General features: G+C 51.4%; 1 protein-coding gene across 1 annotated transcript in view; it reads right to left on the minus strand.

Moving 5' to 3' along the window:
- Positions 1–1,505: 1,505 nt before the first annotated feature.
- Positions 1,506–15,421, minus strand: part of CD9 (CD9 molecule) — a 33,110-nt gene continuing 19,194 nt past the window's right edge. Inside the window, exons 2-8 of the mRNA XM_045874018.3 lie at positions 13,403–13,505; positions 7,093–7,190; positions 6,077–6,151; positions 4,167–4,265; positions 3,943–4,032; positions 3,212–3,295; positions 1,506–2,068 (exon numbers count right to left, since the gene is read on the minus strand). Coding sequence (XP_045729974.1) covers positions 2,003–2,068; positions 3,212–3,295; positions 3,943–4,032; positions 4,167–4,265; positions 6,077–6,151; positions 7,093–7,190; positions 13,403–13,505 — 615 coding nt within the window. The 3' untranslated portion in view covers positions 1,506–2,002. The remainder of the gene's footprint in view (positions 2,069–3,211; positions 3,296–3,942; positions 4,033–4,166; positions 4,266–6,076; positions 6,152–7,092; positions 7,191–13,402; positions 13,506–15,421) is intronic.

Below are 15,421 nucleotides of genomic sequence, written 5' to 3' on the forward strand. Positions count from 1 at the left end.
CTTTACTACATGTACCCCTCCACTGAAGTCAGGGATAGATATGGCACTGAAAACTGGGGCAGATTTTCTCTCCGGAAATTTCAAGTGAGGCTACTGGAGGTTGTCTGCATAAACTTGGGGGTTGAACACCAGCCCTTTTCCCAACCCATGTGGACTGAGTAGTGGAGACAAGTGGTCTCTTTGGCGAGCAGAACACAGCACTCAGAAGTGTAGAGCTCCAAGAGTTCCTAGTCCATGGTTCTAGAAACTTCCTATGGCTCAACTGTGTTTCCACTTTTGGGTTCCGGGAGTCACCACTTGTGTTCCTAAGCTGTCGCTTAAGCTAGGCAGTGGGCCCATTATTTATGACAAACTGAGAAGACAGGGTATGACTCCAAGGTATTCCTCGATTTAAGTAGTAGCAAGCCTGGTATAATCTGACCCCATCCACTCTTCAGCACAGACGCAGAGTGGAACCTGCTTTTCCTAGAGGGCACTGGCAGATATTAGAATTAATCAGGGATTGTGATGCTGACTTAAGACAGGCTCATTCACACTTTCATAAAAAGAATAGTTGACCTGCAATTTCAACATTGAAACAGTACAATTAGCCCTCAAATGCTCAGATTAATAAGGCTCATGGGGCCACAGAATAGCAATGAGATGCAAGCGTGCTAACCCTGGATTTTTCCCCTCCTCGCGTGGGAGGCCTGAAAGGCAATGAGGCATTTTGCAGCTGCTTTTTTTGCTGGCTCCTATCAGCTCCTCCAGCTCCTGGCCTGTGTGTGTTTAGCTCCAACACATAGGGTCCTGGCCTCTGCAGGACCCACACCCCCCATGAGAGGAAAAAGAATTGACACAGATTTGTCTGTCTTCACGGGTGTTAGCTCCTGCTTGAGTTCTGGCCTGTTCTTGCTCTCCCCAACTACATCCAGCTGTCCTTCCTATCTGACCTGTGACCACAGGGCTTCAAGTTCATGTCTGATGCAAAGGCAATGGTCTTAAAGAGACTGCCGAACCAACCCTAATGATTGTACAAGGTCAAATCTATGCAGCAAATTATACACACACACATAAAATGTAAATTATAATATAATATTTAACATTTAATAATTATTCTGCCTCCCTGATCAAAAGCCCTCATTTATTCAACCAACCAATATTAATTGCCGACAAATATTTATTGAGCACCTACTACGCACTAGAGACAGTAGGTTCCAGGTGCTGGGAGTAGAGCAGTGAATAAAACAAATCCCCCGCCATCAGGGAGGTCACATTTACTGTTCTCTTCCCGAGATACAACCTGATGTTACAGGAAAGAGTCATGGGCTAGGTTCTGGTGTGGACTCTATTAACAACTGAGTGATCTTGTGATCAAAATCCCTTCCTCTCTTGCTTTCTTCATTAGTCAAAAGAGGGAGACCAACTTTCCAACCTATTTCTCATATAAATGTGGTTAGAAGACATTTGAAAAATAAATATCTTTAAAAATATAAAGGAAGCAAAAAACAAAAACCGGTCCAGGATATTGTCATCATCATTTATTTATTATGTATCAAATTGTCTTCAACATAAGTTACAACCTGATTAAGTTTGATAGACATTTTTTTTTATCTCTTTAAAGACAAAAAAATTCTCTTTATGTACAATATCTTTTGTCTAGAGTCTAGCAAATATAGTACCTTTCATTGCAGGATTTCTGCTTAACATAATAAGCAAAAACAACCAACGAAAAAAATATAAACCAAAGCAAACCAAATCCCCAAATTTCTCAACTACAAATACCAATATTGAATAAAGCATTAAAAAGACAAACATGGAATAACTTTTTTGTTTAGAAATGCAGAATGAATACTAAGGTTAGTGGCAAAAAAAATAAAAGTCAAAAAACAAAAACAACACAACACCAAAAAACCCCACAAAACCCCCCAAACCCCCCAAAACACAAAAAAACCAAAACTGCAAGAAAATAACCAACAATCTTTAGGGGTGGACCTTCCTGCTCAAAGGGGGCAAGCTGACTCTAGACCATCTCTCGGCTCCTGCGGATAGCACAGCACAGGATCATACTGAAGATCATGCCAAATATCTAGAAGACAAAAAGGAACATGAGGAACAGGGCGGCTTTCCGGAGGGAAGGGTGAGGGAGAGGAAAGATGTGAGTCATTTGGGCCAAGGCAAACAAGAATAGTGACCACAGGGCCAGGCACGCTGAAGGGTGCCAGAGGAGGAGAGACGGGGGCTGGGTAATGGGAAGAGTCACTAACTGCTGGGATTCTGCAGGTCTGTGGCCACTTGCTCGTGTAAACTGCACAAGCCACTTCCCTGAAGAAACTTCCAGAGTGTGACAAATAAGCTCAGAGCTAAATTTAATGCTCAAAGGCCAGATATTCCAATGATCCACACAGGCCTATACTTTCCATCTATGTGTGGGTCTGTGTTTTATATTCCATTTTAAAAAGTATTGTTATGGCTTTTACTGAAAGCGGCCTCAAGCCTTTCTTAGGTGCAAATAACCACCAAGAAAAGGAAGCAATTCTCATTTTTGGGATAGTCTTGCTGGGGCAGAGGAGGGCTAAGTCCCCTACACGGTTCTTATCACTTCCTCTTGGGGCAAGGGGGGTGGTGACCCAAGGGAACCTTGGTTGCCCTTAATGGTTTCTAGGGGCCGATTAGCAGGGCAGTAGATTATCTGAAGCCTGGAATCTTCCTTCTGGCTGTCCACCTTTGGATGCCTTTCAGACTATGGTGTGTGTGTGTTTGTGTGTGTGTGTGTGTGTATGAGAGAAACAATTCCCATCCATGTAACTTTTACTGAACTGCTTTCTTGGGGAAAGGAAAAGCAGGCACATAACAAAAACACGTCCTGAAGATGATCCCAGGATAACTAACAGGTCTGGGTGACCTACACCCTCGCTACTCAAAGTGTGGTCCTTGGACCAGCAGCACCGGCATCACCTTACATTCACCCCTGAACCTTAATGGTTAAGACAACGCATTCTGGAGACACACAGAGCTCAAATCCCAGATGCTTCACTCATGAGCTCAGAGGCTTTGATCAACTCAACCTCTGCATCTCTCCACTCCCTAGTCTCCCACCTCATAGGTGTGGTGAGGATTAAATTAGTTGATAAATGAATTGATGTATTAACACAGCGCCTGGCCAGAGCGTGTGTTTAATAGATGTTAACCACTAAGATGCTCATTCCCTCCCGGTGCCCTCAATACTCACCATCACCACGGCAATCCCGATGCCCACCGCGCCGATGATGTGGAATTTGTTGTGGAAGACCTCTTTTATGGCCTCAGGGCAGGGCTGAGGAGGGCAAACCAAGACTCAGGTCACATACAATCCCTGCTCCAGCACACCTCCTCCCACCCACAGCACCCATCTCATGCCAGGAGTGCTGCGGGTCCCAGAGAAAGGGCTGGGGATGGGAGTGTCCAGGTGTCCTGGCTGGTGGACAGAAGGGGGAACTGAGGGATATGGAGGTGGGTCCCTAAAGTCCCGGTAAGAAATAAGGGAAGGAAGAAGGGTAAGGCCCTGCTTTGGGGTCTAGCTCATATCAGGCCATCTGATTATTCTGAAGTGTGGACGTTAGCTCCCACTTCCAATCAAGAGCTGTCGATATACCTAAAAAGCGAAGTGTCCAGAAGTCAGAGCACACCCGACCCGCTGGCTTGAGGACTGGGGGAGGCAGAAAGTGAGGCAGCAGCGAGCAGCTCCGGGGCCCAATCATTGCAGGCAGCTAGGATACTCTGTTATTTCTCTGGACTGGTCCTTGTTCTGCTGCCCCAGGCCAGGGAGGAAAGAGATGGCCCCACCGTGGGCCCCTTTCACAGGGGCGAGAAGTAGTTCTGGATCACTCAGATGCCTGTCCTCCCAGAACGAGGGGGTGAGATTTCACGACAACGCTGCTGGGATTTGTCCAGAGCAGCCAGGCGGGGGGCACACGAGTTTACCTTCACTGTGATGGTTGACAGAACATCCTTCTGGGGGCAGATGTCGGAGATAAACTGTTCCACTCCACCAGCCAGACCACAGCAGTTCAACTGCAGAGGGCAGGGCAGGGATGGGGTGGGAGAGACGAATGATGCAGGTGACCGGAACACAGACCCGGGGGCTGGTGCGCCCAGCCCCCCGTGCGCACCCGCGTCCCGACGGAGCATTTGCGGAGGTGACGTACCGCGAAGTGGATGGCTTTCAGGGTGTCCCGCTGGGGCTCATCCTTGGACTTCAGCTTGTTGTAGGTGTCCTTGTAAAACTCCTGGACTTCCTTAATCACCTGCGATGGACAGACAGGGCATTTTCTTGGACAAATGTCACCCGTTCCATCTTGTTCATGCTCAGCCAACAAGATTCCTGACTGAAGCCACCAAACTGTCCTGCCTCTCCCAGGGCCTCCGGGGCCCTTCTCGTCTCCTCCCACTCCCTAACCCACTCCGGCCATTTTCCCTTCTTCCCTTGTACCTTTGGCGGGTCCCTTCCACCCCACTTGGCGCCTTCCCTTCCACTTGTGAACAAAATGGACTCTCCTCAATCTAAGGAACAGTAATAACAAAAAAAAAAAAAAAGAAAGAAAAAAAAAATCCTACTCCTGACCCTACTAGTTCCTCAGGCTTCCATTTTTTTCTTCTTCATTTAGAGGCTGTGTGAGTTTTGGCAAATTACTAAACCTCTCTGTACCTCCGTTTCTGTGTACATGGAATGGAGATTACAGCAGTCTGTGCCTCAGAGGTTATGGTGAGGATTTACATGAGATATTGCATGTTAAGCCCTAGCACAGTGTCTGGTACAGAGTAAATTTGGAATAAGTACTAGCTATTATAATATGATGGACAATTGTTCTCCTGTACCTGGGTACCTGGGTATACCCTAGTTTAACAAACGCCTGTCCCTCGCCGCCCCCCCCCCCCCAATCAGTTAACTGACCAACATCCAGAATCTCTCCTTCAGCAGCTTCCACTAGTATCCCTTCCTATTTCTACGGTTGCAGCATTTATATCTGGATAGTTAAATCTCTCTCTCTCTCTTTAAACAGGGTTTCAGCGCCCAGTCTCCCTGCACTCCCTGCTGCTGACCATGCCAAGATGGCCCTTTCTAAAACAGTGTTCTGACGTGGCCCGTCCTGGCCCACAACTCTTCAGTGGCTCTCCGTGGAGGCCCACATTTAGCTCTCTTTAAAGGAAAGTACTCAGGGGGGCACCTGGGTAGCTCAGTTGGTTAAGAATCTGCCTTCAGCTCAGATCATCATCTCAGGGTCCTGGGACTGAGCTCAATGTCGCGCTCTCTGCTCAGCGGGGAGTCTGCTTCTTCCTTTCCCTCTCCCTCTGCCACCCCTGCCCCACTCATGCTCTCTTTCTCTCTCTCTCTGTGTCTCTCAAATAAATAGATAAATAAATAAAATCTTAAAAAAGAATAAAATAAAGGAAAGTACTCAATCTCCCACCAACTTTCCTCCTGAAATCCTCTCATCCAAAGCTCAGGTCGATGCCTGCTTCTCCACAAAGCCAGAAGAGATTTCCCTTTGGCATGCTACCTTCTCCAACCCCATGGAACTTCTGGATATAAATGACTTCTGTGACACTTATCAAATGCGTATCCTTCTCCCACATGTAGGTGGCAGTTGCTTCAAGAGGGGCCCACAGCTTGCGCATCTCTGGACCTACATGGGGCCTGGCCAGCACTTGGCTTATAGTGACACATATTCAGAGACTAGGTGAAGGGGCAGGGGGGTTCAGCCCACACAAAGACTTGTTTTCCTAAGCCATCTTTCCAGAGGAGATGGGGTAGGGCTGCTGAGTTGTGAGACACACATACACATACACGGACCCAGTGAATCTTTCCTGAACAGCTATTATGTGCCAGAACCATCCAGGGAACTGGAAGCAGTGGTTGGCATGACACCCACGTCCCCTGCCCCAGGGGGAGCTCACGCTCTGATGGGCACGTGGGAACGTAGTGAAGTAAGAGGCATGTGTGATGGCTGAAAGCTGACCCAAGTGGCCAGCTGGGACACCCTTCCGCCCTCATCACTCCCACCCCCAAATTCCCAAACCTGTATCACCCCCAAGAGATCTTATGGGAGAAACCTACCTCATCTTTGTGGGAATATCCCCAGATGGCCGCAGCTATCTCAATGGCAAATATCACCAAGAGGAAGCCAAAGAACTAGAAGGCAAAGAAGGGGTAGTATGAGGAGAAATCCCAGCCAGCCGGGGCACCTGGGTGGCTCAGTGGTTAAGCGTCTGCCTTCGGCTTGGGTCATGATCTCAGGGTCCTGGGATTGAGCCCCACCTTGGGCTCCCTGCTTGGCAGGAAGCCTGCTTCTCCCTCTCCCACTCCCCCTGCTTGTGTTCCCTCTCTCGCTGTGCCTCTCTCTGTCAAATAAATAAATAAAAGTAAAAAAAAAAAAAAAAAAAAAAAAGAAATCCCAGCCAGCCAATGAGAGCAACCAAAGGGTTTTCTGGAGAACGAGGGAGAACAACAAGTCTCTATGAGTCAGGAATCTGGGCAACAAATGAACAGCCTGGAAAGGACGGGGAAGAAGTTTAGGGAACTGTGAGCGTTAAGCCGAGGCAAGGAGCGAAAGCCGTAGTAGGAAGAGATTCCTCAGGAGGAAAAGAACGGGGCACAGCCGACACCAAAATTGGTATTTCTAAGGTGTTAATGAAGAGTCAGTGATAAAATACCATCGTGCACTCACAAAAACTACAGGGATTTGAGGAAATAAAAAAAGTGAATACACTTCGGAATTTGAAGGAAACGGTAACAAATTTTAAAATAAGAGAAAGCAAAGGTACCTGTGGATTCAGGGAAAAAAAGCAAACGCGCGGTCCTCGAAAAAGGGGAAAACAAAGTCCTGGCATTTAGTTGCCTAAGGGAAGTGATAAGACAGAGAAAGGAAGAGGAGCAAGGCATCCTTGCAGGGGAGGAGGACGAGATAGCTGCCTGGCTCGGAGGCTGGGGCGGGGCCTGCAGTGGAGGAGCTGAGGAGAGCTCAAGCCCTTGGGGTACCCTCTGCACCCCATCCCACCCCATGTGTTCTATGAGCTCTTGGGGGCGGGGGCCTGGGGATCAGAGTGGCCGCGGGGAGCGGAAGGGGTACTCACCAATCCCAGCATGCACTGGGACTCTTGCACGGCCCCACAGCAGCCCAGGAAACCCACCAGCATCATGAGGGCACCGGCTCCAATCAGAATATAAACTCCTGTGGGGAGAAGGGAGAGGACAGAGGGCAAGGCATGGAGTCACCGGTGTGGAGGCCCAGATATGTCCTGCAATTCCTTTTTTCCCTCTGTAAGATTCTGGGCCGTGCCCCATCCTTATTGCCCCTCCCTCAGGAAAGAAGTGTCCCGTCCTTAAAAACTGCCTCCTCCATCTCTTCCCGCCAATCTCTCTTCTAGGACCCGGCCCCATCAAGCCCTCACTCCCATCTTACCCTCACCTTCCTGGAAGGTACTCACAACCCCCTAACCAGGACAAAGAGATCCACAGAAATCCCCAGATTCGGCTCAGGACACAAACTGATCCAGTCTGTCAGCTGTTTCCAGCAAGATGAATCCACTCACACTAATTAAAATAGACCCTCCAGGCCGGGGCTGACTTCCTGGGACTCGGATGAGCCCCGGGCTGGCCTCTCCCTGGACAGAAGAGTGTGTCAGCGCAAGCCTTCAGCAGGAAGGGGTTGTGTGCACTCAGCCAGCCATGCTCAGGGTGGGCCAGCTCTGCCTCATTCCCAGAAGGGATGCCTCCCTGCCCTGCTTCCCGGGGGCAGTGAGGCCCGCGCGGTCAGTAAGACCGAGGCCATGTGTCAGCAGAGGTTATAGTGCTTTAGTGCACAGAACACCGGCCTGGTGTCAGAAGACCCTCGCTTTGATCCCGACTCTGCTATTAACTGCTGTGTGATCTTGGCTGAGACTTAACTGCTGTGTGATCTTGGCTAAGACGCTTTCCCCCTCTGGGCCTCGGTGTCTTTATCAGTAAAATGAGAGCCTGGTGGCTAGGAAATTTCAAAACATCCCTTAGAGCGCACTGGTGAAGAGGTCTTACAGTTGCAGTTCATTTGTTCCAGGTGAAGGGTGAAAAGGATCCTCCTTTAAAGGGAGGGTGAGGACACAGTTTCTAAGTCCTCAATCTGAGTGAGAAGGGCAGTGACTTCTTCCCAGACCCAACGCAGTGCAAAACCCTGGGAGGGGAACGCAGTGGAGCCGGGCCCTTGTCCTTCCGCCACCCCCCCGGGAATGCCCAGAGGGGTCTTGCAGTTCTACTCTGCAGAAGCCACAGCCGTCCAGCTCGCCAGCGCACAGGCCCCGTGGGGAAACTGGCAGAGGTCCCGGGCCTTCCTGTCTGGCAGGCGAGTTCTGTTCAACCTGGGGAGGGGCTCCTGTCACGTGGCGAGAGCACGTTTGGGTTTGCAAGCTAGCTGTGACCCTGGGACAGCCACTTCACCTCTCCGTGCGACAATTTTCTAGCTGCGAAACGGGGGCGCTAACGATGCCTACCTCAGGGCTCGCTGTGCAGACGAAGGGACAGGATCCAAACGTGCCCAACAAATGCTAGCTGCTGTCATTCTGAATAATACGAGGGATGGATGACAATCACTCAGAACCACAGTGATGCATTTTTATATACTTGCTGATCCCTCCCTACTCACTGGGACTAAAGAGACTTCCTCAAAGTGCTGGCCGAAGCTGAGAGAGAGTGTTTGTGATGTTTCCACACAATGCACAACAGGATAGTGCAGTGAGAACCTTGGCAGGTGTTACAGTGACTTCACCGTCCCACATCTGCACCCCTAGTCCAGAGCCGAGGCTTTGCAGGCAACAAACCATGCAGCCCGCCTGCAGCTGAGGCTCCCGGGCAGCCCCAAGTGGAGCACACACAAGGGAGCATTTGTGTCTCTCCCCTTTCCCCCCCATCTGTCGTGATGTCAAGTCACGTGGGTTTACTGGCAAACCCCTATGTCGTATGAATATGGGTATTGTTCCCCTGCATGCCCGGCCCAGACTGGGCATGGGGACAAATGTAGCTTGTCCTCGAGTCAAGTCCTGGCCTCCTGGGCTGTCCGATAGTGTGAGGTGGTGGGCCAGACTCGGACAGGCAGTGCGGCCCCACGCACTGCATGGGTGTCACGGGAGGGGCGGCCCTGCTCGGCTCTAGGCTCTGCCATGGGGACACCAGCGAGCCGAGCTGCAGCAGTCAAATGGCCCCGGTTTCTCCCCATCTCATCGGGGCAAGGCAACGAAGGATGAGGTCACTCCTCTGAGCTCCATAGCAGGGGCTGAATACATAGGGGGTATTAAGAGATCAAAAGGATCTGCAAGCACATGGAATAGAGTCGAGTGGGAATGGACAGATGGACATGTCTTCTCTAAGTCCAGATCCCGGTTTGTAAACCGAGGCGAGTTGGGCTGGCAGCAGTGGTGAGCTACTAAAGGAAAAAGCATTTCCCCATATGAGAGAGAGAGAGAGAGAGAGAAAGAGAGAATGCAATTGATTCTCTTCCTAATGGCTTCTTGGTTAGTGGTAAATACTCATTCTTGGGCTCAGCAGATGAAGATGGCAGGACAAAGGTTGTTGGTGTTACATCTTGCTCGGACAGCTGCAGATGTGGGGTGTCTTGGCTTCACCCTCTCCGGTTGGGGAGGAAGATAAGCAATTCCCTGGGAGCTATTTACAGGCACTTTAGCAGTGGCCATGAAACTAGAGGGTGGCTCCTTTGCAACAGCAACCCCCAGCCCCCCGGAAGCCGTGGGGCAACTGGAGGGCTTGGCTGCTTCTCAGCAGGGCCATGCTGGGCTTCCCTCTGGACAGGCTCCTAGCCTACACCCTGAGCTTGTTGGCAAAGGCTGCCAATGAGAAATGACAAAGCGTTCCCCTTTACAAAACAAGTGAATGTTAGCTTTCTGTCTGACTCATGGAAAAAGTTATTCGTCACAGAGCCTTCTCCAGGATTACTGTATTAATTTGCTTGAAGGCTGTTTCTTCTTTTTTCAGGTTGACATTATACGGTCAGAGAAAAAAAGCCTTTGGTAGAGCAGAAGCATATGTCAGGGTGTCCTTTATACACAAAACTGAGCATTCTTTTCACCTGTGTATCAGGGCTCTGGGCTTTAGCTCCAGAGAGACACATCAGCCTCCGGCCATCGCCCCAGCCCCGGTGTGCAGCTTACAACAACAGTTTCTGGTCTCCAAATACTCGATCAGGGGTTCAAAGGAACCCTATGCTGCTCCCCAATGGCTCTCTCTTGGTCCCACTCCCTCCCGTAGATGGCCGTTGACACTGATAAGCACCACAGTGGTACTCCATTTGCCAAGCATGGTACTTCTCTATCTTGGAGAGGTGTGGGTGTGTGAGCTCTGCCCGTCTCAGGCTGGGGAGAATGGGGTGCAGAGCAACAAAACAAAGTGCCCGAGGCCGCAAGCTCACTGAGGGCAAAAGCCATGTATCCTGGAAACTGTCAGGCACCTTGTTATAAAAAGAGGAATGGTCCCAGGGAGGGGTGGATGGACACCCACGGCCTCTGGCTGGAGCCCCCAGATGCCCTCACTCAGTGGCTATGGTTCCGGAAGGACACCAAGGAGTTAAGAAGGGCTGCTGGCCTGGGACCAAGAAAATGAAGTTCCCCAACACGTTTGCGGCCTGGGATTATGGATACTGCTGACAGGCTGAATCTCCCAGGACCTGAATTGGAGAGAAGGCCCATATAAGGCTGTCAGACGTTCTGGATTCACTACTGACTGTTGTGAATGTTGGGAAGTTTCTTTTTTCACTTGCTTTTCGGCCTGGTTATGCATTCTTTTTCTATTTTAAAAAGCCGTTGTTGCCCTCCTGGAGAAAATACACCCCTGGGTCCTTCAGGTTTTCTGAAGGGTCGGTTGTGTGGTCAGGCTGGCCGGTGGGCTGCCTGGCAGAGGGTGAGGGCCCCCGTGCAAGGTACAGTCACCCCATGATGCCCAGAATAATGGCAGGGGTGGAGCTGGTAGTCTGCCAGAAGATGGGGCACGGCCAATACAAAGGCTGGTGTCACAGCTCAAGGGGGAAGGGGATCCAGAGAATGAAGCCTCTTTGGCCCTCTGCCCATGAATGACGATGACTCCGTTTCCCAGCGCACTCGGTGGAGGGCAAGGCCCAGCCAGACCCCAGTGGTCACTTGTCTGACTGATGCTTTAGTGTCACCTGCATTGCACTCCTTTGCTTGGGCTTCTGCAGGTGGAGAACAATCCCAGAGCTGAGCCCTTTCCCAGGGAAGCAAAATGTCGATATTCCTCTGCTGCAGCTGAGGGCAGGGGCCGCTGGCCTCCAACTAGGGATCCCTGTGTGTCTCTCTCTGGGACCGTGCCTCTGGTCACTCCGGCTAGGACCACTGGCCATCCTGCATCCTGTGATTCCCAGGCAAGCTGTGGATCCTCCGACCACGGGTTCATCACTCTCCGGCCACCCTGCGTCCCTTCCCACCTGTCATCTGCCGGCCAGGGCTACCAGCGCTGCAGGCTTCCCTCCCCCCAACTACAATCTGGGTGAGGTCAAAGGCCAAAGGAGCCTCCACCCCGCCCAGCACCCCCAATGGGGAACATCCGGTTGGTAGAGATACCGCCTCTTCCTCCATGGGGAGTGCTCCCCACAACCTAGCACGGACAATCCAAGCAGCAGCTTTCGTAGGCCTGGGTTCAAATCCTAGCCCTGCCTCTTGACAGGTACGAGCTCAGGCAAGCTCTTTAACCTCTAGGCCTTGGTTCCTTCATTGGTAAGATGGAAATCATTCCATGTACCCTAAAGAGTTACGAGGATTAAATCACGTAACAACAAGTGTGAGACAGTGAGCAACACACGAAGAAGGGGTTGTCTTCCTCCCGATTCCTCCACTCGCCAATGAGATCCTTGCCTCCTACATCTAAAAACACGGGGAATTAGCCAGAGTCCTAGAAAACAAAAGATGGAAGCCAGCCAGGCACTCTGCAGAGCGCAATGGCAGCCAAGCAGGAGGCCAGCCTCTCCTCAGGACACCGGCCCCATCGGCTGCCACCCCCTTCCACATTCCTGTGCAGATCTGCTCTCCTCTCTCCCCCAGAGGGCCCGCAGCTCCCTGGCAGCTCCCTGGCGTGACAACGTGACAACGAGTGGGGCAGGAGGGCGCCAGGTCCCCCTCGGCACAGCACCCCTGGTGCTGCTCCCTCTCCACAGGGCAGCATTCCAGGCCCCCCTCCCCCACCACCCTGCAAAAATGCTGTTGCTAAAACAAGTCAGGGCACTCTAGAGACCTACTCCCTAAAAACTCCACGTGTGAGTGTGTGTGCGCATGCGCGTGCACATAGTTTCTTTCAAAAAACATACTTGTGCTTTTCTTTCCCTCACTTTCTTTCCGGAAATAGGGAGACACACCCTAAAAAATCCCCAAAACAATAGCAACGGGCAACACAAGCAGGGAAACGTCCATGGGGCTGGGTGCGTGCAGCCAAGTGGCCCATGCAGGCCTGGCTCAGGTGGCGTCTGGGAGGCGGGAAGGGGGTCTGTGTGCCCACCAGCTGCCGCATCCTTCCAGAAGGCCTGGGGTATGACTCTCTTCAGGCTGTGTTCTCCATCTTTTTTTTAAAATAACTTCTTTGGTGGGTGGGAAGGAAATGACCAAACTTACACTTTGAGCCTGATGACATGGCAGCATCGTCCTAAAAATAGGGGGCTGCTCTTGTTTCTCGTAAATGAAGTGTTTCCTATCCCCCCATACAGAAACAGCTGCGGATTTCGGATTTCGTGAGTTGACTAGAAACCGGGGAATTGCATTTGACAAGCCTCAGTGGTGGGCGGAAAGGACAGAAAAATGCTAGAAAAGATGAAAAGATGCCCAGGAGCCACATGTAAGCTGGCAAGTCTATTTGTGTCTAAGTTGCACACCTTTGCCCCAAAGCAAAAGCACTTTAGGAAACAAACAAATAAAACCCAATACCCAGGGCATTTACCAGCACCCGGGGTCTGCCAGACTGGCATCTCTGCTAGTCTCTTATTCATTTTGACTGTATGATCCAGGAGGCAGATGTTTTGGGGTCTCAGAGCCCCTATCTATCTGCACAGTGGGGAGGACTCACCTCTCCTACTCCTGGCACTCTGGGTCCCCAGGACAAAGTTTTCTGAATTAAGGAACTGAGCAAGACTACGAAGACACAGCATTAAGAGAGGGTCTGCACCTTGGGCAGAGCCAACTTCCTATTGGGGGCATGGTCAGGATGCCAGACTTAGTCAGCATGTTAAAGAACCCGCATCAGTCAAATGCAAATTCGTGGGCTGGACTGCACCAAGTGTGGCTTGAAAGGGACCCGACAGGTCAACGGGGCCAGAGCAAAAATCTTTCCCAAGGCCAGTCCCTGGATCAGCACAGAATCTCCACAGTTTGAGGAGGTACTCAGTGCCCCCGTCCCCCTCACCTGTGTAGAAGCTGGAAGGCTGACTGTCTTGCTCGAAGATGCTCTTGGTCTGAGAGTCGAATCGGAGCCATAGTCCAACGGCAAGGACTGCAATGCCGGCAAGCTGCAAGATATCCCGGATATGGGCATTAGTCCTGGCTGCCAGAGGGGCACCGTGCCACGACACCGGAGGGGAGACTTGCAAAGGGCTCTGGGAGCCGCCTCCATCTCTGCCTCTCACCGTGCACCTGCTAGTAACAACAGCCAGTGCGGGGATCAATCCATTTGCTAAAAATATCAGCCGGCTGGGAACAATCACCTCCCAGCAGCCCAGCGGCAGAACGGGCCCTTTACGGACACTGGAATACTACACAGCAGTGACAACGGACCACTGTCAGCTACGCGCATACCGTGAGTGCATCTCATGATGCCAAACAAAAGAAGCAAGGCACACAAAAACACATACAGTGTGATCCCTTACAGTTAGAAAGTGCTCTACTGCTTAGGGGTGCGTGTAAATGACAAAGGAAAAGAAAAAGAAAGCGATTATCCTGAAGTCAAGTGTGCAGTGCTCTGCAGGGGGAGGGTCTAGGGCACTGGTAATAGTCTAGCTTTGGACTTGGGTGGTGGTGCCATGGATATTTACATCATAATTAGGCTTTACACTGTTGGTGTTTCATGCACTACTCTGTATATGTACCATACGATAAAAAAGAAGACAGTTGCTCAGTGGGCAGTCTAGCACCCACGAGGGCAGCCGTGATGCCTCACGAAATCACACGGCTCAGTAAGTGACAGAGCAGAGTCTCCCCTGAGTGGCCCACATTTGTCCTTTTCTTTTCACGCTGGCAAACCTGACAGGCTGACCTGCCCCATTCCAGGTTTTAGGCGCACGCTTCCGAACGAGTAATCCTTATAAACATCAGGTAAGACACGTCTGAGTAATCTCCCAATTTTCCAAAAATCCTGTTTTATAGGTGGGCAAGTTGAGATACTGGACCCTGAAGGGCAGACTTTCCCACTAAGGAATACAACCGAGTTGCCAAATCCCAGCCCGGCATTGTGGAACTAGAGGCCTGTGCAGGAGGCCCCCGGCAAAGTGGTCCTCGACCCCCAGTGCTGAGCTGAGCTCCCCGTCTCTCATCTGGCCCGGGGCTTGCACGGGAGGGACTCCCAGGCTGCAGTGCAGGGCCTGAGGGACAGTGGCTCACCCTCCTCGACAGAGGCGCCCTGTGTCAGAGCCCTGCTCCTGAGGGAGCTTGACTCTCTGCCCTGGGAGCTGGGACAGCCACGGTGCGGTGTGGCCAGGCCTCTCCCTCTGTAATTGTTTGCTCCTCTCCCCCACAGGGCTCGGCCATGGGTGCAGATGTGATGAGTGGAGGTGGCGACGGCGGACATGACAACCCAGGGCCGCGGCCTGCAGTAGGTTCAAACCCTTGCCCACGCCTCCAGCGCTGCGTTTCCACAGCGAGGCTCAGGAATTCCTGGCTCAGAGTTCTATTGCCTCAGTTTTCCCATCTGTAGAATGGGAATGGTGACATGTGGCCCCTCCTTGCTATTTAAGTATGGCTAGAAATAAAGGAGATGATACTAGACGTCCTTCCGAAGGAGGTACCACCAAGTGGGCTTTGTGAGAATAACTCGATCAGCACTCAGGTCACCAGGTCGCACTCCTCCCCAAGGAGGACAGTCATTCAGCATCTCCCCAGACCTCTTAGCTCTCATCTGATGGAAGGCAACACCACACATCAGTAAGTATGGAACATAAGGTGCCCCATAGCTACACAATGCAGAGAAGAAAAACTCATGGATGCCAGGCTTTCCTTCTTATTCACAAGACTTGCAGGTGAGTGAGGGGCTCCTGGCCTAATCCAAAGACAGCAGACATGGCTCTGGGAAGGCGGGGAGATGTAGGAGTCTCTCCCCCATTTCTAGCCTGGGTACCTTGGTTCAGACTGGGTTCTCCTGACTCAGGAGTGCCACCGTTGGGGCAGGGACACGGTGGGGCCCAGCTGGGACATGCCCATGCTCTGAGTCCAG

The sequence above is a fragment of the Mirounga angustirostris genome, unplaced genomic scaffold (genome assembly GCF_029215605.1).
Source record: "Mirounga angustirostris isolate CCGP_5_RB_7025 unplaced genomic scaffold, mMirAng1.0.hap1 SCAF_5, whole genome shotgun sequence".
NCBI lineage: Eukaryota > Metazoa > Chordata > Mammalia > Carnivora > Phocidae > Mirounga > Mirounga angustirostris.